Below are 22,567 nucleotides of genomic sequence, written 5' to 3' on the forward strand. Positions count from 1 at the left end.
TGCAACAACGACCGGCAGCATGGATCTCCTGGATCAGAGCTGTGTGGATCCTGCATTATGGGTGGTGGTCTGGAATGGCCACCTTGGTCCTCTCTACCAACAGTCCAACTTAGGCGACTGTAAGCCCTTGCCTCTCCACAGAGGACAATACCCCCAGCAAGAAAGTACCTTTATTTTTGTAACACTGTGTGGTTCTTTTATGTTCGCAAGTGCTGTGTGACTACAGTGGTATTGCATAAGCTTTGCATGTCTCATAGATAATCCTTGGCTGCTCATCCACAGCTACCTCTAGAGATCCCTGGCTTAGTAGACACAGACCGCACCTCACATATAGGGAATACCTGGACATAGTATAAGGTGATAACACCATAGGTGCTCACCACACACCAGACCAGCTTCCTATAATGTCCACTTGAGATAAAACTGCAAACAATTAATCTAAATTAATCTAAATGGAACTTGTTTATAGAGTCCTGGGTATTGAATATCCAAATGTGACAGGTTCCCATGGATTGTTCGCATATTAGCAATGCTGGCTCCTCAGCCAAATGGAAAAAAGGGCCGAGCAGCCTGCAGACAAGCTTGATCAATGTGTCATCTGTCCCCTGGGTCCTTAACTGGGCAGTGTTGCTTAGACCATGAGGAGGGGAAGAAAGGGTTCTAAATGGAATAATTTATTTTGGAGAAAATTATGGGCATGATTGAATCCGTGCTAGTCCATTGGTAGCATGATTAAGTATCTTGAAAAAAAGAAATTGCAAAATTGACAGCCCTCCTTGAGTTTGGTGTCTGGAGAAATAAGGAAAACTATGGGGGTTATGCTGACCCTGGCGGTCTCCTGAACGCAAGGGTAAATATGGCGGTCCTACCACCAACAGGCTGGCGGTGAAGTGTGGCGGGTTGGCCTCTGCCAACCTGCCACATCTCCACTCATACCTCCACGGCGGTCGGAACCTCCGGGCAGGAGATCATCATCTCTGACCCGGCAGTCCACAGAAGACCACCGGCAGTATTAGTAGCCGGGTTTCCACCATGGTTTCTGTGGCGGTAGCACCTCTGCGAAAACCATGGCAGAAAGGCTACCGGTGACAGGGAATTTCTTCCCTGTCACCGGTAAACTTGAAGGGGCGCTTGCACCGCCGTCAGCGCCCCTCCACCAGGACACTCCCAGGGCATATTATTGCCCATAATATGGCAGGCGGTGTCCTACAGGCGGGGCGGTGTAGGTGCTGGAACCGCCAGAGCGCCCCCGACTGCCAGCATGACTACTGCCGGATTTCTGCCCAAAGTCTAGCGAAACCCAGAAGTACACATGATATGGCGGGTGGGAGACCGCCAGCACAGGCAGTCTCTTGGCACCCATGGCTTTAGTGGTCTTCATGGAAGACCGCAAAAGTCATAATAAGGGCTTATGTCTTTTTTAAAAATGTCTGCCGAAGACTGTTACGGCATTCATGCCCTGTAATTCTCTCTTCAACTGAATGCATTGATCCAGGTTCAGTGATGCCTATTGAGGCAGGAGGGAGTGATAAGTGTAAATATGGTGGCCTAGTTTCTATATGTGAGTCTAGACCCTGTGAACAATCCCTCATGACAGGTGTTCCCACTGAGTCACTAGCCTTTTCTCAGTCTCCCCTCAGAAGATTGAAATCTTCCCCGGAACCTAATGTGGTTGTTATAACCAATTTACCAGCTTTCGTACTAGCTGACTTAGAAACAACTGTTGAGCTGGAAAATAAAGTGTCATTGAGTCCTCAAACATACTGGTTTTAATATTGCAGATTATACAAATATTCTGTTTGGGAGAAGGATAGACTTGGTAGGGCCTTCTAAAAAATGTTCTTGATGGGGGTGGGGGTATTGAATATGTATAATGTGCAAATATCTAGCTATGGCTTGTCATCTTCTCTGTCAAAGCTTTGTGAATCCATATACAGACTAACATATCAGCCAATTACCTCTGGACTTCTTTATAAACATCTGCTGCATGGATTGACCACATACCATCATGCTCATCAAATTACTCCCACCCAACAAGTAAGGGACCATGGACTCAGGAGTTAGTGATGTATATAAAGTAAGGGCAAATAATCAAATATGGAGAAGATTCTCTTGCTTAGATTAAACTCTGTTCAATCAATCGGTGTTTGTTAAGCGCAACTACTCACCCGTGATGGCCTCAGTGAGGGAGGCGTGGAGCGTCCATCAGTGTAGTGGTTCTTCAAATAGCCATGTCGTCAAATAGCCATGTCTTCAGCTCTTTCGTGAAGTTGAGGAGGGGGTGTAGTCTGTCTGAGGTGGGGCAGTAGGGCGTTCCAGGCTGTGGTGGGGAGGTAGGAGAATGAGGCTTCCCCTGTTTTTATTTTTCTGATGCTGGGTACTTCGGCGAGAGAGACCTGGGCTAAGCGTAGGGTCCTCTGGGATGCGTGGAAATTGAGTCGCCTGTTCAGGTAGGCTGGTCCAGTGTCGTGGAGGGCTTTGTGTGCGTGGTTGAGGATCTTGAAGATGATTCTTTTCTCAGTGGGGAGCCAGTGTAGTGTGTGCAGGTGCTGAGAGATGTGACAGTGTTGAAGTAGGTCGAAGGACCAGTCTGGCGGCAGCTTTCTGGATGTTCTGTACTTTGCAGGTGAGTTTCTTGTTGATTCCGCGTAGAGTGCGTTGCTGTAGTCCAGTCTGCTGGTAACGAGGGCATGTGTGATGGTCTTTCTGTGTTCGAGGGGGATCCATTTGAATGTCTTGCAGAGGGTGCGGAAGCAGGTGGATGCAACTGAGTTGGTTTGGTGTTCCATGTTGAGTTTGGAGTCCAGGATGATTCCGAGGTTCGGGGCTTGGTTTGTGGGGTGGGCGAGCTTCCCAGGGTCGGGGGCCACCAGGAGTCGTTCAAGGCATCGGGTTGGGGAACCATAATGAGTGGTGGCTATGGTGTTGACAAAGTCAGCGATCCATTTGTGAAAGGTGCGGGCTGCGATGTTTGTGTCGTCATTGTGTACCATTGGGGGTGGAGTTGGTGAGGGTGGCGGTGAGCTGGTCGTTGGTGATTCTTGCCCGGCTTCTACAAGAAGGTTGGTGTTGGGGTCTGAGGATGGTGGGTGTGTTGAAGGTGAAATGGATGCAGCAATGGTATGTCCGTGGAAGTTCAGAGGTGTGGCTGAAGGTGACAGAGGTTCCTGTTGTGAATATTGGGTCGAGGGTGTGTCCTGCTGAATGCGTTGGTTCCGTTACGATCTGTTGGAGCCCTGTGTTGCTCCCATGGTGAAGCCATTAGGTTATAGTAGTCAGGTGTCATGCTTTTACCTGATTTGCTGGAATATTTCTGGTATCGCCTCTAAAATCACTAATGACGGCTGGTTTAATCAGGTCAAGAACTACGATATTATGCTACAAGAAAACTTGGCCATTGAGAACATCGTACAGGATGAGTATCAGCTACTGCTCACCCACAGTTCATTATTCTGCAAATACAGCATGAGGGGGTGTTGCACTGGGGTTATACTGGGTTCTGCCCCAGCAGTGTGCGTAGATGTTTTTGCTCACCCGTTTTTTGGACTTTTTACTGTGGGTGAGCTTCATTACTGGTGTCTCACCCACGATAAACACATGGTAAACGGACTGTGCATGTTTACCACCAGTGCCTGCCTTTTAAGGTAAGGCAGCTGTGACGCAGCAAGGGTAAGGGGCGCTTGGCTGGGTACATTTTATCATGGATCACATGGCTGTGAGTTTGAAATAAGTTAGTGCAGTTGGAAGGGATATCCATGATTTTCTGAAGAAAATGCTGGCTACCGTCTACCTGGTGTGTAATGGTTTTACATGTTACTCTACACCAGCTGTCTCCTCATGCCTGTGTCGACCCAAGAGCGGTTTATCAATTTGGGTTAAGCTCAGTCTTAAAGTAAAGATCATCCTGGTGGAGCTTAACTGTCCTGAGGTTCAGGTGGTGGGATCGCAAAAATTTCATTTTTATGTAATCAATTTCTACAATAATGATTTTATCAGTACTATCAATAAAAATGTTATACCCCTTTTAGCATATTTGATAACTTCATTGAGACCCATAGATCAACTCAGAGTGTAATGTAATACTCTATTGAGATTTTTATGCCAAATTACATTTTTGCACTTTTTATCTGGCTGATCCCCAAAGTTGCTTTACTGCAAGCTATCAGCAGGAGTTTTCCAGTCACAGAGGCACTGAACTGGCAAATCTATTTTGGCATGCAGTTTAATGAGTATTCTTGAGATTGATACTAGCAGCAGACTTTGGAATTTGTGAATTATCCAGCTGAAACCTTTATTTGTCCGCAGCCCCAGCGTAAGCCCCAGCATAACTGGCTCAGATTGGCATGGCACCTACTTAATCCTATTTGCTTTTTAACCTTTTTATTCAAAGTTAACATACATAAATGTAATGTCTATCCGATACTGTACTTGGAGGGTAATTAGGGCCCTGCTTTATTGAACATTGTGCCAATATTAAACATTCTCTATTCAAATCAGCTTGTAGATCCACTTCCTCTCTTCAACTTTTTTGATACTTTCTGCTTTTGTGCTAACAGATGCCTGTGCAAGGCACTATCTTCCTTCCCAAGAAATCCATCCAAGATCTCTTCTGCTTGATGTCATATCAAAAAAGGCAGTATTGGAAAGAAAGACTGACACCAAAAACAGTAATTGGTAGAGCTTGACTTCCGCTGCAAGGCTGAAAAATCTCAGTGTTCTGAAGGACAGTAAATTAACTCAGAGAGCAAAAGGCTCTGGCATCTACCTTATGTAGCTACATTACAGGAGATCAATAGGTTGATCATTTTAAGAATATTTGTCTGATCTCCAACCCCATCATTGACTTTTTTCATTATTATGACTCAAGCAACATGCTAAAATTTACTATTGATAAAATTACTTCTGCCCTCCATCAACGTTCTGGAGTCAAGGCTCCCAAGCCTGACTGGGTCCCTATTGATATTTTTTATTGCAAGATTGATTTATGGGGGCTGTTACTAACTAATGTATTTAACAACATCTGTGGGGCAGTACTATCTTCCTCTTGGTAGAGTTCAATCATAGTTCCAGTTTTTAAGAAAGGGAGTCGTACTGACCCTAAATGTTGCAGACTAATATTGCTAATTGACTTCTCGGTTAAGATCATTGGGAGGGTCGTATTCAATAGAATATGGGATAGGGCCCAGGAAAATAATATTTTGAGTCATTGTCAGTATGGCTTTAGGGATTGGCTGGGTACATTGTAACGGTGCCTACATTTGCATCTGCTTATTTGCAAATATATAGTAGCTAAGACTTGTCAACTGGACTAAGTCTTCACAGATTTATTATGTGCTTTTGATAAGGTCAAAAACACAAAATTATGACTTATTTTGCTTGACTTGGGATTGGAAGTCACCCTAGTACATGTATTGTTTACTATACACATAGATCTATCAACCAGGTTCAGATATGGGCCAGATGGGGAGCTTTATGACTCATTCTAATTGCATTGAAGTGTGCAGCGAGGCTCTTTTGTTTATTCTGCATATCAATAAACGTAATGACTACCTGAAACCAGCTACTCATGATGTACCTTGGTTAACTCCGTCTCTACACCCATGCTCCTATATGTGGATGACGACGGACTTCTTGTAGGTACTCCAAATTCTTAAATATTTTTAGTTGGGAGCTTTTTCTGAGTTCGTGTCAGAGTTAGATTTGTCAACTGATTTCTCTAAGTCGCACACTATGACAGGTTCCCCCAAGTGTACTAAGTTACGCACCCTCACTATAAACTAAAATAAACTTATAAATGTGTCAAAGGTTCCATATCTGGGGTTAGTGTTTGAGCTTACTGCATCCTGGGTCAGCAGTATTTTGTATCGTACTGTACCCTTCGCTCAATCAGTGAGTCCAGTTTTCAATCTTATCCAAGCCTTTTATGATAAACCTATTACCCCTTTACTGGAGATTTACAAAACAGTGTTTGCTGACGGCAAGCTATAGGAATGGTATCTGGAGCTATGTTGATTGTTGTGCACTTCAAGTGGAGGAAAATTGATTTTGTAGGGATCTTCTTTCCCTAGCCCATTCAACGAAACACTTTATTTGTCATGTAGACCTCTATCGTATCTAGAAGATTATATCAAACTGGGGCCTCTCATGTTTAAGCTTTCAATTTTGAATAATACTCATGCCGCTCTAAATCGGGAAATATTTATGGTCTGCTTGATTCTGAGCATTGATTAAAAATACTGTAGCTTGCTTATGGTAAACAGAATCTCAGTGAACTGGGTAGGCCCTCTTTGTTTGAACACTCATGATTTGTGTGCAAGAAGAACAAGTTGGACTGGTGCGACAGTATGTCATTGTAAAGGGCATTGAAGGCATAGAGCCTTATTTGAAATTTGTACGTGGTAGCTGGGAGGGTGCCTTGCTATTGAGGTTCATAGTTGGCATGATTTGCCATCTTTTATGTTTCCCCTTATGACAGATTTGTCATCTGAATACAAGTGTGTGCCCCTATGACAGTGCTTTCGCTCAAATTACTTTTCACTTTATACCTTTCAGTAAACTTATGGTGAATTTAAAGATCAATTTTTGGTACCACATTTAAAGGAATATACATTCGCTCCATGTAGAGTAGCACTTACATTTTTGCAATCCCAATGAGGATGTATGCTATAGATTAGTATGGTGTTTTCTTAAATCAACTGTGTATTGTTGTAAGCATATGCATTTTTAACTGTCTTCACATGATTACTGTTTTTTTAAATCTGTGTTTTGTATTTTTATGCTTTTATGATTCTCTCTGACTTTCAAATAAAGATGCTAATGATGATGAACTCTGGAGTGGTTTAACGTTATGGTAGGGGGCAATTCTAATGTTAAGATTGGATCCAGCTTCACTTCTTTAATTTGTTTAGGGCTAGGGGAACAGTGCCATATCAGTACAATGTGGATGCTTGGGCGAAGGGATGCTTAGGATGCAACTGTGACAGTATGTCCTGGATTTTGTTCTATGTGACTGTCGAAATCTAGGGGGAGCTAGATAATTAAATCTCTGCTTTTATTGGTTGTGGGCAAGGAATTATTATTGATTATACATTTATTTAATGGTAACTGCTTATTCTTGTCCAGTTCTGGGTAACAATTGAAAATAGTTATAGTGACCATAATTAGAAAAAAGTACTTTTCTGTGTACCTACAAACACCATTAATGTGCCGGAGAGGGTCTTAATAGAACTTGCACAAAGAGATAACAGAATAAGGTTTAATATTCAAACATTGCTCTGTATGACTATCTAAGCAAATGTTAGCCTGATAAACGAGTACTTACCTAGTCATAAATCTACCCAATGCTTCAATCGTTGCTGATTTTGTTACTCTGGGACAACATATTATACATCTCTTTGTCCCCTATAAATCATAACCAGTTTGTTCAGCCAAGTTGGTTCAGTATGAATTGCAGGGAAGCAAATAAATGACTAAGAACTGCTTTCATCCCATAACTATACTTAGGGCTGATATTCCCTAATGTAAGACTGAACAAAATTGGCTTTAACTGAGGGTGAGTCAAGGATGTGTCTTCCCACCTATTTTGTTAGTTTTGTACATTACTGATCTCCATGCTTCCAATTTTGTTTCAGGAAAAAGACATGTCAAGTGTTCTATTGTATATTGACAATGCTATCCTGCATCCCAAATAGCCTTGAGGGTTTAATTGGTAACTTTGTGCAATTCATGGATAATTTAGAACTTGAGACACATTCTCCAAAACTCACTACATGGCCAGTGGAGTAAACTCAATAAGTTCAGAGCAATTTTTTTCAAGGGTAAACACATTGAGATGGTGCAATGTTTCTCTTACTTGGGGATCACATTTGACTCATTGAGTAAATGGGCACCCTGCCTCACAAATAGGAGATATAGGCTTAATCAGACAGTTGTGGTTCTATTTAGAGTTGCAAAGAGTTGGAAATGAATGGATTCTGGCATTATTGGAAATTTACACATGCAAATGTCTGCCGTTATTAATTTACGGTGATGCTGTCTGGGGTTATTGCAAAACGAAATGTCTTCAGCATGAAGAAAACCTATTCTGCAGTTGTCTCTTAGGAGTACCAACCTGCAATCCCCATTATTTCTTCCACAAGGAACAAGCCTCGGTATGTTGAAGATAGTATTAAATTAGCCCCTGTGCTTCTATATATTTTCAATAGGTATATAATAGAGGATTGCTTCTCATCTTATTTTGAATATAAAATCTCTTGGCTCAGAAACATGAGGCAGATATCTAATGACCATGGAAGGCCTGAGCTTGTACACACTGCCTCACTAAATCACAAAGGGGGGAATACCATGGGTTAATGCTTTTAAGGCATAGGCCACTCTGAATAGGGAGATGGAAGGAATGAAAAAAACTAACCTACGAGAATTTGCAATTACTCAAACTACTCTAGATTTAAAACCTATTTATCCTTGGTTAATAACTCCTGGGAAAAAATCCCTATTGACTAGTTTTCGTTTTTACAGCTTTAGAAGTCCTCTTTGCTTCCCTTTGGAAAAGTTTGAGTCATTGTCAATACATTTAGGGCCTGATTCTAACTTTGGAGGACGGTGTTAAACCGTCCCAAAAGTGGCGGATATACCACCTACCGTATTACGAGTTCCATAGGATATAATGGACTCGTAATACGGTAGGTGGTATATCCGCCACTTTTGGGACGGTTTAACACCGTCCTCCAAAGTTAGAATCAGGCCCTTAGTCCCTTGCGATACGTGTTCCACACAGACACTAATGCACTTTGTCTTTTTCTGTAGATTTTATAAATCTTTCACTTATCATTATTGGACACCCATTCTCAAAATATACTTTTTTTTTTTTTAAATAAATAAAAACCTTTTTATTTCTTATGGATGCTGTGCAAATTTACTGTTTTGTTTTTCGCTTGGCTATTTTCTTAAATCTCCTGTATGGCATTGGAAAGCAATGTTTTTCTAATTTAACAGCAAGTGTTTTGTATTATATTTTTATCTGTGCAACTTGTACATTCTGTTATAACATGTGGTTTTAAGTTTATCTATGATTAATTAAATAAAGATTATTTCCATCAATGGCTGAATTTGCATTTAGGCACTGTTAAACCACACCAATCAGAAAGACAGTATGGGGTATCAAAGCTGTATGTTAAAACGTAGAAAGTGGGTTGGTGATGATGGGGTATGAAGACAGATGGTGATAAACTGGAAAGAAAGTTGCAATGGATAGAAGAGATGTGAAGTTGAAGGACATGAAGATGGTTTTCAGGGTTGGTCACCTGTACATGTTCTTTAGACATAAAAAAAAGTTGGACCTGGAGGGTGTACTTGAATATGGGAAGAGTGAATTTGAAGATCCCACAGAATTGTTTACTGAGGGAGAGATGTGAGTGATTCAAGGGATGTGAAATTTACACGTAGCATGGAAAGGTGATTGGGTTGTATGGAGCACTGTGGCCCTGTTGAGGAATAGTGGGATGATTTGCCACATGCTTCCTTGAAAACAAAGGTGATGAATATCTTATTTTTAGCAGCTTTCCAGCTGACCCAAGGTCTCATTAACCTCATAACCTGCTCCAGAGAATCTTATGCCTCTTGTCATTTTGGTTTGCAGTTCTACATTTTATTAGAATTTAAGTCTGCATGCATATTTTTTCCACGTGCATCCAGCAGTGGTCACTTTGAGTGCTCTCCTATGAGTTTGCATTGTGATATTGATTTTGGATAATGGTGATTTTTGAGTGTCTATACAAAGACTCTCAAAGTTACCCACATAATATCAATGAATAATTTTTGTCCTGATGTCTATGATGTTTCTGTTCCTATATTTCATTCTTCTGTAGTGCGGTTGCTGTTGAGCTTCCAGAGAAGATGGATTCAGGAAATGCCTCTGCTTTGGATGAGGGCCATCATGTCACCCCTCATAGAACTGGAAGCCAGCCAGGTAGGAGACCGGGAATCCCACATTTTTTCTATTACACCTGATGGAACAGGAATACTAGTTGGTTGCCGGCACACAAAATAATTAAACATATATTGCCCAGCATATTTGCTTGTTTGCGTTGTAGAACAGAGAGTTTCTATAGATCAATAAAAAATTGTGGATAACCTCCCCTGTCTTAATTTGGTAGTGTATGCATGGGTCAGTTACATCCGTTATAAACCTGTATAGATGTATGACGTTTTATTATTCATTTTCTTGTTCTAAACCCACTCTGAATTCAGATTTCTCATGTTTCTTATCTTCCCAGGTGGTTCTGGGAGCGCTTCGTTAGAGAGCAGGAATGTTGGCGAAGGAGTTCCCGACCAGGGCATCTCTGTTGTTTCTAGCGTTGCCCATGAGACCCCTAAACTCATCAAGGAATCACAAACGTCCAACACCAAGGTCAAGAGCAAACCAGGACCACAGCCTACTGAACAAAGGGAGGTGAGCAGTCTACACCGGTTGTCAAAAGAGCTCTAACAGGAAGTGGAGATTCAGATTTCAGCCTCTGAAGGTCAAACACTTAACCACATAAGGTTCCTGAATGCTTTCCCTGTCAACAAGAGAGTCTGGCAGTCTAACCCTTGACGGCACCCATCCTTCCCTGTCTGGACCATTCAGGCTTTGAGGTCTAGGCCATGCACAAACGAGGCACAGGAGGCCTGGCCCACACCCATCATGGATTCCTGTCCATATCTGACAAGGGCAGGAATATGTCTGCCGTTGGCAGAAATCCATATATGACTTGTGTCCAAATGTCTAGTGCATGTCAGTGACATTCTGAGCCTTGCCCACAGCAAGTCCTGGAACTCTGATCTCTTTCCTATGACAGGAGATTTCATCAGCATTTGAAGAATACTCACAACTTGCTGCTTTTCTCCCCATACCAGATTGCAAAGCTATGACCAATTATTATGTGAAGAACTTCTTTAGTATTTGATTTGCGATATTGTCACTAAGTCATGACACTCCTTAATTGAAAGAGGGTGTTGAAGTAGATTTCCTGGATGGCTACACCTGTCTATTCATGAACGATACTGCTCTGCCCTTCTGTTAGTAGTTAGAGCTGCAGCAGTCCATCACTGCTGACTTTGGAGCTGTATGGTCATTCACCCAGATCATTCCCTGATCTACTTTTGACCCTTTCTTACCTCCTCCCATCTGACTCAAGAGAGTTTAACGTGATTTGTCAGTTTCTAGTCTTGGAAGAGTTTGCTGTTCTCTAATCTCCATTATGTCCTTTTATTCTTCAGGCAAGCGTGGTGAATAAAAGGAAGCAGAAAGGTAAGGATGTTCTGTGTCCAGTGCTGTGAATCCCTTGGTGTCCCACTCCTATGTTTTTATCAGTGTTGCAGTCTATGTATCTTTCCATTTAGCTGCTAATTCCTTAGCGCATCCTCTGTAATACATACATGTCCTTCCATTTTCTACGCCTTCCTTACCTATATACTTGGGTCCAAATCCATGTTCCCTCTTGTGCTGAAAATTCCTGAATCCCTTCCTGCCAACTAAATGGGGCCTCATTTTCATGCCAATCGGTCAACAACAATACTAATCATTTTTGATCTATTGTGCTTTGAATCCCTGGCTTCATGTTGTGACTATATGAATCTCTCCATGCTGTTTCTGTGGCTCTGTGCCATTTGTCTGTGAACAACAAATTGGTGACCCCACATCATTTACCCCTGTGGATTGACACATTATTCCTTCTCTGCTGGAAATGTCTGGCTTCCCTCTTTACTACATCATCCATCTCTCTTTCTTGTGGTTTCCTTTTGTCCAAATCCACCTCACCAACTCCCTGGTTTCTCCTCAGGAAACCAAAATAGCTCATGAATGATACAGGCATACAATCACCATAGCATCAAGAAATGTGGCTTCCAGCTGTTCCCTTAATCTCTGCCCCCCTTTAGGAAATACCCGATAGTCATGTTGGTGGTGACAAAGCTGAAGAGCTAGGGTCCTGTGCTTGGGGACAAGTGGTTTGCTGTATATGATGTTAGCTGTGTTCGCTGAGTCTAAGCTAGAAAGAGATAAACTTTATATTGTATGCTGACCAACAAAGATCAACACTATTGAAACCAAAGTAACCAGTTAGCACAATAACTAATAGGAATCTAACAGAGTGGTCCAGGGTTTGCTGTATAAAGTGCAAAGCTTGTTGGCTATACTCTGGTTGTTACTTCTGTATGCACTCCCAATATTTTCATAGTCAGTTCATCTAAGATGACTGTTGCGAATATCGAAGTAAGAATTAATCACACCTGACAAATTAAACTAAAAGTGCTTACCAGAGTTCATTTAAGAAATACTTTTTTTTTTTTTTCTTTTCTTGATGGGGTGGAGGACATACTTTCTCACTGCACCAGTCATCCCAATACATAATGACAGTCACAATGGCTCAAGCGTTTACCAACCAGTGCTGCAACAGTCTGTGCTGAATATTAATAGACACGAGTATGGTTCTTAATTGGCAGACATCAGCAAGAAGCACTCAATTTGGGGGTGCTTAACAAATAGCTTGCAGAACAACATGTTTTGTATCACTCCAAACACACAGGTACATTGCCAGGCTTTGTTATCAAAGGAAATTTAATCAGTGGGGAAGAGAAGCACAAGGCCTGCCTGCACCAGTCTTCCTGAAGCACTATGGTAAATGCAGTTCTTAATAGTGTTGATACTCAGTGACTTAAGTGTTTGCTACCCAGTGTTGGCAGTGCCCGCCCTGACTTTTAATGGGAATGTGTGTCAGGCTTGTCACATCTGCTGGGAGCAATCCAGTTTTTGAGGTGGGGATTGCTGCCAGCCGCTTTCAGTTTATTAGGTTCTATACCACTGCAAGCAGATGGGTGCATCCCCAGGGGTTCTCCCCCAAACAAGTTTAACAGAGGAGAAGGGGAGCACGCATACGCTTTTGCAGTAGCTAAACCATATGTTTGAGCCTGACAGTTTGGTGAGAAAGCAAGACTTCGAAAAACATAGAACGTAAGCAGAAGATAATTAGCAAAGTATCCAGGAGAAAGGACAGGAAAACAGACTATAGAGCATTTTAAGAGAGAGAAGCTACATAAAGCAGTGTAAATTAGCACTGGAATTTGGAAGTAGAAAGCACAGTGCGTAGAAAACCTGGCCAGATGAGCTAGGAGCACAGGTGTCTGCAAACACACTGGAAACATGGAACAAAATTGGGCATGAAAATGAAATTTGTCCTTATGAAAAAATAAAGTTGGCACCCTTTATTTTTCAGGTTCAGTGCCTCATATTTTTTTTTACCTGTTTCCAGGAAAATATCCACACACCGTTCTGTACCTCTTTCTTTGCAGTAGTTTAATACTCCTGTTTTTATTTTCCAGTTTTCCTAATGGTTTACTCTTATTTGTTTTAAGACATTCATATGTTGCTATTTGTGGGTACTAGATGTCTTTACTGCTCAGTGGTATAACGCAAAAGTATGGGGCCCCTCCTGCAGACTATGAAGAGGGGCCCCATAGTCTTACATAGCTCAAAGATATTCTTTGGTAAATTTCCCAGCACCCACCCCCCAAAAAGGGTTGAGGGGCCCTTGAAGGTTTGGGTACACCCACGCACTATAAGGGCTACAGGGAATGCGTTACATCCCTTCTGCTGCTTTTTAAAGCCCGATTTGTGTCACATTAGTACCATAGTTCCATATACAGGTGGGTGTGTACTATCCTATAAATGCTGAAATCTCATTAAAGGTAAAGAATTTGAGTTTGCTGTTGAGGTGCTCATCATAGACTTCAGTAAGGACAGTTAAACTATATTCTGAGCTAAAGAAAATACTGAAAATTGTACACACCTCCTTTATATTGAACAGGTGTACTCCTAATGTTTAATTGTGTTGTGAAACCCTGTTCACCCTGTAGCAAATGCTGGTTTAACTTATGCTGCAAATTCACAGACTCCCTTTACCAGGGCTTCCTGAGGGACATAGAACATGTATATGTCACTAAATTAATCAATACTTTACCTTCTTTGCCTAGGCATCTCTTACACCTGCCCGCTGTAATCTACAAATGCATCAATCTACCTCTCCACCATGGTTTTTCCAGTATCCTACCATCTGGAAATGACTTTTCTTCTATCCATGACCCCTCTTCAATAAATTACGTATTTCACAGTCCTTACACCATACTTACCCTATACCTGTCTGCTCTTCTTATCTCTGAGCCCTAAATGCCTTGATTGCCTGGATCCCTTCCCCTATCACTCTACAAAGCCTTGACATCCCTTTACCGCAATATAGTTGTGATTTCTCCATATTCGATCCACGAAACTGGGACTTGCTTACTGTACCGCTGTGTCTCCATTTCTTAATGTCTCCCTCTGCTGAAAATACATTACTTCTTGTGCTGCAAATCTGTCTGATCATGATACAGAGTCCCTACTAGCTGTTACCTAATTCTTGATCTCAATGTGACATTTAATCCAAACTCTCCCTTCCCTCAGTCCTAAATGTAAGGTAATTACCTGGCCTTCCCCTCCCTATCATTTGTAACCCCTTGCTACAGAACCCTTACCATATGTCGACAATTCCATAATCCCCAGAATGATAATAATTGAGCCACCATCATGAGAATCCCTGATTGACCTCTTACAGTCGGTCCCCGATTATAGCTGTCTTGGATATCCCCCATCCTTCTCCACATTATGGTATCTCAGGCCCCTTTCATTTCCCAAATGTTCGTCCCTGACTTCACCCTCATTTAAGTTATGTTAGTAGTGCTCCTTGCAACAGGTCATTGAGACCTGCATCTTTGCTGATTATCCTATGTTGTCACTTCCTTACCTCAGCACTGATGCTCCATTGATCACAAGTTGTGGACCACTCTTGGGAATCTCCCTTGGGCACAAAGATCTGATCTATCTGTACTTATTGTCTTTGGGTCACTGTGCTGGTTTCCATGTTGTTATACTGTTATGGTCACCATATTCGGGTACAGGCCCTCCACTTTTCTAATTGCTCCCATCACCAGTGCCTGCCAATTGAACAGTCATGTGAGGCATGTCTACTCCACTTCGCTTCTCTTGCCTTGCAGGTGTTGCAACGCGGCTGAGTCGACGGCGTGTTTCATGTAAAGACCTAGGCCAAGCTGACTGTGACGGGTGGCTCTGGAAGAGGAAGGAGAATCCTGGGTTCATGTCCCAGCGCTGGAAACGATGCTGGTGCCACCTTACCGGAAACTCCTTATACTGGTACAACCATCCCCATGTGAGTCTGTAGCTGTCTTTGAAGCCCATGCATGTATGTGCTACCAAAAACATATCTTACAATCTAAGTTTTGTGATGTTAGGACTCTTCCTAGGGTTAGTGGGTTGAATATTTCTTCTGGTGATTATTTCAGGAATTTTCCTAGAAAAGACTGAGTGGCTGCATATGCATTTGTTGTGAAAGCTAACTTATGTTCTCATTCTGAACTTCTTAAATATTCATTGTACACACTCTTGATAAGGGGTCACCTTGAGCTGTTTCTATTGTATGGAGTTTTCCAAAGATTTGAGACTGACAAAGTGATTGTTTGGTTTGGATTAGCTGAGTATGTTAACTGAGTCTCTATACTGTTCTTTATCCAGCTTTATTCTAGCATGCATATGGCATTACTGTCAGATTCCTTTCAAACTGTTACATTAAAACCTTAAATAAATGAGATGACTGGCCACAATAGCAATATTTGAGGTAATATTTATTTGCAGAACATTTTGAAAACCATGACCAGGAGGTAGGCATGTACTTTCATTTACTATCTAGATTTTTATGTACATGGCAAGGATGCATGTACTAGTGTTAGTTTGTGTTCTCTATTTTACTCCTCTATTTTTTTTAGGCTTTCTTTTATTTGGGGATCCCCTACCTTTTAGTGTTCTCTCTGAGTTGAGAACCCTGCTGTGTGGTTTGCAGTGCGTTGTGGAGGTGACATTGTGTTTTGTTGCTGAAAAGAGAGCGTTGGATTGAAGCTTGCTCTGATTGGCTGTGTAGAGAAAAGGGTTCAAGATTTGACTTTTTTGGCAGATTCCGCATAGGTTACCTTGGAGGACAAATAGTATAAAAGTAATAACTGTGAAGTGAAAATGGGACCGTTTCAAAAGAGGGAAATAGGTAAAATGATTAAAATATCAGATTGTGAGTTAACATCCATAGATTGAGACTCATCAAGGACATCCACATCTCGCTCACTGAGAGATAAAATATAAGGGTTTGACATTTGTCAGTGTATTAAGAACTAACCATCCATTTATTCATAGAACAAATCTAATTTTCCCAAAAGATCAGCTCTCTACACACTCGTTTTGACAGTAATAGTTTGGTCTTTCCACAGTTTTCTATGATTAAAACTACTCCTAAATCATATGCCTAATTCAAGATTCACCCTGTCTGGAAAAAAATGAGTTTGCAGCATGTGCTGCTGCAGATCTTATGCTTCGCACACTTATTTCATCTATATGGATGAGGATGTTTAAAGCTTTTTTCTTTAAAGTAGAGGTTTAAGTTTGGAGGTGACTTGTGAGGCCTCCTACAAAACCGACAGTGCACCAGGACTCCTCGTTAGATTGATTCACTGCCATCTTGTTTAGAGAGGTTCAGGACCGTTGTGCCACAAAAGCAAACTTTTGTGTTCTAGTAACTGAAATAACTACTCTTAACAAACAAAAATATTGTATGACTATTGACCTCTCAGGAAGCGGATCTAAAAGCAAGCATACGAGAATGAGTTAATGGGTTAGAGGGGTATGGTGTATTCTCGTCATTTCTCAATCTCTTGCCTCAAGAGACCATCTACACAGTCGTCCTCTTCACAGGGGTTGGGGGAGCACATATGGGCTAGCTCAAAATCCAAAACCAATATTTTCCACAGCAACAAGACCTGTGCATCAGTCTTCTCAAACTGATGCCAGTTCAGTAAGTGTTCTGCAAGTGTTTTACAAACTGATTTGCAGCAAAACTGTGCTAATTCATGGAGGCAACATTACCAACATGTACTATCAGCCAAAACTCACCAAAGGTTTCCAAGCTATCACAGATTATAAGGCATTGGGCTGTTTTACAATCAAGTCCTCATCTTGGAGGAACACCTCTCAAATGTGAACTGCAACCTTGCATACTTGCTCAGCAGGCACGTCAGCAAACACCTGAAGAGGAACTCAACATCCAGGTTGATACAATAATTGTATCACTTCACGGAATCCCAAGTGAAAGGTCTTTTTGTCCAGTGTTATAATACAAAATGTGAAAGCTTTTCTTCAGGTACTCACATACTCAATTCCTGGGCAATGGTCTGTCAATTAATTGTTCAGGAATATTTGCATGTGCTTTTCTTCCACTTATCCAGTATGTTAAAAGAAAAATGCATCCCACATGAGTGGGACTCTTCGTCTTAGCACCCACTTTGGTGTGGCAGAAATGGTCCTGGCTGCTTCTGGAAATGTACATATTTCCACATGAAAAGCTGCCTTTGTATCCCGAACTTCTTCATACTACACCAAGATTAGCTGCAACACCCAATTCCCAGAGCACAAAATCTTATGATTTGGCACCTTAAAGCTTAGAGGTTCCAGAAGAATGCGTGTAAATTTTTAAGGAACACAGAAGATTCACTACAAGAGCATTCTGCATGACCACATTTTAAATATTTGTCTACTTGTAAAAATATTTGTAAGCAACCCTTACTGGCAGGCCTTCGTTCAAGACATCACCCAAAAAACACTGGACAAGCTTACTATCCCACAAGGATACGTTTAACCACAGTAACTTACCTGTGAGCTAAACAGAGAACACGTTTCAGTCTTCAAAATACCTAGGTCAAGAATATTATGGAATGCCTTAAATGGTTGATCCCTCTTAGAAACCCACCAGTCCCTTCATAGGAAATTGACATTGTTATTACTCTGCTCACAGGGCCACCATTTGAGCCATTACACTTGTGTTGGTTTGTCCTGAGAACACACACTCACCTTCACTTAATGATACATCATCTTTCCATGTCAGAGTAGCGATTTTGACAACTTTTTAATCCTCAACTCAGTTGCAGAAAGGGTCTTACAAATGTTAAGTGTTTAGAGAGCTCTTAAGTACTATATTGACTGTCCCAAATACTTTAGAAACCAATGTCCAAAGCTGGCTTTGCCAGGTGGCTTTTCAGGTATATTTGTTTACTATGCCAAAGTTTATACACACACTACACTCCAAGGGTAGAATACATTGCTGTCAATCAAAGGGGGTCTCTTTGATAGGCACACTTCAGCTTGCTGAAATATGACTAGATGCATTAATGGTTCTCCAGTCGCACTTTCACCAAATATTACTCTGTGGACAGCTCAAGATCACAAGTTTGGCTAACTACTTGAAACTTTGCTCCAAACATCTACCACGTCTGCCTGTAAGCCCACTTTAGGGAGAAGAGTACTGCTTTTCAGTCTGTGCAGATCATGCGATATAAAGCAGCCCAGGCAGCAAATGCGAAATGATACTTGTAACAATCGGTTTGCAGCTGTGATACTAGAAATTCACATGCCCCTTCCCTACTTCCTATGATGAAGCTTCATAGTATACCGTTTGACAATTAATACAAGTCAAACACATTACTTACCAGTACACCTAGATTTAGCTGCTTCCCATCACTACACCTACGTATTTTCACCCTTATAAGAAAAACATAATCTGTAGCTTTTATTGGACAGGTTGAAGAAGTTTCTAGATTAGGCTAGACCTTATGTTTGCCTCTGATTAGTCCCTCGAGAAGGCTGATAACAGCCCTGCACAGAAAACATTCACAACATTACCCTTATTATTGGTGCTATTGCTCGGAACCAGCCCTTGTGCTGCCTGCTGTGACGAGCATCACCTTATGCAAAGCTGTGTCTGAAAAGCTGCCTGACAAAGATATTTGAAAGAGAACCAAACCAAAGGGTTTCTGAAGTTTGAGACTGACGAACCAAATCCTCTGTCTGGAAAATTTGTAATAAAGTGAGACTAAAACCACCCTAATTTGCTCCAGATCCAGCTTCTTCAAGATCAAGAAAGGGATCGCTCCCAACAGTGACCAGAACTGGTTCTGTGTGACAGTCTCTCAGAGATGGGGAACATCACCTGAAGTTGGCAATTTCTGCTGGGGAATCTGAGAACCTGCCTTAGCAGCCTGCCTGCAAGCTTAGAGTTGGATAGGGATTGCCTGGCCTAGGAATAAAGGTTGTCCAATCGAGAAGACCACCATGTTTCTAGCATGGGAAGCACCTAGAGAAACCGGGCTGCCTGAGAAAGTAGGCAAAAGGTGACACATGGTACAAGAGGGCTTCCATTGATAACTGCACCCCAAAAAACAACTCTAGTACCACCATCCATGTGTCATCTGAAAGTGGGTTGTGATTTGGCCTTGCTGATGGTGTAGAAAGCCACAAGGCTTCTGAGGGAGAGATCAGCTTAAAAAAGTGCAACTGACAGAAGCACACACCTGAAGACTCATTGGCCGAGAGGGAGGTCGCAACTGCCTTACTGTTAAATTAATCTGCTTCGGCCCAGGAAAATGTTGCAACTATATTGCCATAGGATCTGCCTGCATCGTACCCCGAAGATGACTGCAACTGCTGAATCTGCCTGGTATCTGGCAGAGCAGACAGAGTTGTATTAGCCACACTGAAGACACAGGCTGTGCCTGACATCTCATATAACATGTAAGTAACAACAAGCGAGTACTTCAGGCTTCTGCCTGCAGTCCAGACCGAGAAACTGCAGTGCACCGACACGTGCGCGAAGTGACTGATTCTGTCTGCAACATTATGGTGGGGAGTGTGGCGGGGTGGTTTGCAGATGGGTGGGGCAGAATCCTGGTCAGGAGCATTCATAAATTGGATTCTGTAGTATTTAAATCTGTATGATTAAAAGTGCTTTCTTTTACAAAAAACAAGCACTGGGCTAGGAACTTGAGTTATTGTGTTTGTTGGTTGGGTTTTGAGGTCATGCCTCCCTCATTACCTCCCTGAGGAATCTTGGACTGCTTGTCTTGGCTGCCGTGAGAGTGAAGTGTGGAAAAGTTTGTACATGGCCCAGTTTCTGGAGCTGGGACACCTGTGGCATACCACTTTAACCACCACAATTGGCGGACCAGTAACCCCTTTTTGGCATGTGCCCATGCGAATAGGGTCTGACTAACACTTCTGTTTTTCAACAGTTTACATAAGCATTTTACTCACTTCATTACCATCATCTAATTGTGAAGGGAAACTCATAACTCAAATGTGAAATCCTCTATCTAACATAGCAAATTTACTTTGATAAAACAGAATATAAATTAGTGTTAAAAAAAATACCACAAACCAATATTCACAGGCATTCAAGAGTCCTACCTTGGAAGGGGCCTCCAGGACATTAACAAAGACACCATGTGTAGGCAAGTGGGTTATTATGCAGTGATACTGAAAAGGCTCCACTATGTAATACTTTCACAATACTCCAAAGAAGGGCCTTGGATTCACATTAATAAATCCTTAGCTCAGTCCTGGTAGTGTGGCAAAGAGCAGTCAGGCTTTACCAGAGGAACATGTGTTAAGCATTTCAAAGTACCAACATGGATGATAAGTAATTGACACAACCTGAGAGAAATTTGACACCAATTTATGAAAACAGATAAGGTTTTTACCTTATTTAGACACCAAAACGAAGTAAATCAGATACATATAATCAGAGTTATGAATTTTAGAGTGAAAACTAAATCAGTTCTTTACAATCTGTCAAAATTTACCATTGCGGTCAACTGGAAAAATCACTAGTGATACTCTGTCACTTGCAGGGTGAGTTCAGGCGATGAAGGTCCCAGGACTAAGATTCAGCAGTTAGACTAATTTTACATGCCTCATGGGGCCCGGGTGCAGAGGTGTCTGGACTGTCCATGGTGCTGAAAGCGGGAGCTCTTGGTGCTGAAATCTCACACTTGTGTCACTTGCAGATCGTGTGCTGGGGAGCTCACTAGGTGCCCCTGGGCCAGGATTCACCAGACATAACAACTCTACCTAACTTGGGCGTCTTGGGTGCAAAGTTGTGCTTGGCTGTTCTTGGTGCTGAACGGGAGCTGCTGGTTTTACCAATGGTATGGTGCTGGAGAGGAAGTGGATGCAAACACTCGACAATAGAGCCACTGAGGTGGGTGGTTAAAGTTGCAGGGGTGTTTCCTCATGTTGCAGGGTTAAGCAAAGGGATTAGTAGCTGGACTTGCCCCCAACAAACCTTGGCAGTGGCAAACACAGCACTTGGATACTTTGATGTCCCAGAGTCTGTGGGAAGGTGGTAGTTGACTGAAACTGTCCGGAGGTCAGGACAATGTTTCCCAGAAGGCACCTGAACATCTACGTTTGTGTGATTCCTCGGCGGGTTTGATGACCAGTACTTTTATGGTTCCAGGAGTGCGGTTTCTACCTGTAGGCTACAGAGGACTTGTGCCTCTAGCCCAAGGGAGTTCCAGTGATTAATTATGGTTGCAGAGGGGTTCACCATTCTTTTTGAACTGTTCTTTGGTCTGGAATAAGTTGTAGTTCTGCAGGTGCAAGGTGGCAGCCACTGGTGCACAGTTTCACACTTTTTTTCTTTGTGGAGTCCTGATGGTGCTAACACAGGTTTCTTCTTTGTCCTTGGTTACAGCAAAGAGCAGATCTGAGGTTCTAGTGTCATGGTTGGCCCTTAAATCGTAGATTTAGGGGCAATATGGACATGGGAACAATGGAAGATTTTGACAGTTTGTAAAGTACTGATTTAATTTTCACTTTAAAATTACTCTAATTTACTTCAATTTGGGGTATAAGTTAATATAAAAATGTGCACTATTTTTATACATTTGTGTCCGATTTCGCTTGAGTGATGTCAATTACTTATCGTCCATGTTGGTACTCGGAAGTGCTGAACGCATGTTCCAGTAGTAAAGACTGACTGCTTTTTGCGTCACTTCCAGGAGTGAGTTAGGGATTTATTATTGTGAATCCTAGGGTATTGTGAGTATGTAACATAGTGAAGCCTAGCATGCATCACTGCAGAATACTCTACTTTCCTACATTGGTGTTACAGTGGTGGATCCTGAACTTGTGTTTTGCATTATCATTTCCTCATAGGCATTTTTAGTATACGAGAGACCCTCGATTGTCATTAGTCTCAAAGTAATTTTTCAGATTTTTTTTTTTTTAACTATTTTTTTTTTTTTATTGGAATTGTTAGGGCCCTGTGTCGACTCCCATTACAAAAGTGTTTCAAAAGTTCTAGAAAGTAAGGCAGACATTTAAAAAAAAAAAAAGTAATTTTAATAAGGTCCCAACTTTCAAGTAAAAGACAGTGCACAATGGAGGCTGGTAAGAATTTTGACTTGTCAGACATCCTAGCCTGGCGATCAGTGATCTGAGGGTCTTCTGCAAAGCAAGGGGCATTAGCTACAGAGCTACAGCTAAAAAAAAGGAACTTGAAAAAGTCCTTAGCTCCTACGAAAAAGAAATACTAGAGAGAAAGGGCCGTTCCACAGAGGAAGACCTTAGAGAAGGTGAAGATGATGCCCAAGCCCAAATTGAAGA

The 22,567-nt window shown here is 41.9% G+C and overlaps 1 protein-coding gene across 5 annotated transcripts in view; it reads left to right on the forward strand.

Moving 5' to 3' along the window:
- Positions 1–22,567, forward strand: part of CNKSR1 (connector enhancer of kinase suppressor of Ras 1) — a 262,699-nt gene that overhangs the window by 131,546 nt on the left and 108,586 nt on the right. For all 5 annotated transcript variants that reach the window (XM_069224001.1, XM_069224003.1, XM_069224004.1 and 2 more), the window contains 4 exons: positions 9,867–9,967; positions 10,275–10,450; positions 11,260–11,290; positions 15,067–15,239. In XM_069224001.1, coding sequence (XP_069080102.1) covers positions 9,867–9,967; positions 10,275–10,450; positions 11,260–11,290; positions 15,067–15,239 — 481 coding nt within the window. The remainder of the gene's footprint in view (positions 1–9,866; positions 9,968–10,274; positions 10,451–11,259; positions 11,291–15,066; positions 15,240–22,567) is intronic.

This window comes from Pleurodeles waltl, chromosome 3_1 (genome assembly GCF_031143425.1).
Source record: "Pleurodeles waltl isolate 20211129_DDA chromosome 3_1, aPleWal1.hap1.20221129, whole genome shotgun sequence".
Lineage (NCBI taxonomy): Eukaryota > Metazoa > Chordata > Amphibia > Caudata > Salamandridae > Pleurodeles > Pleurodeles waltl.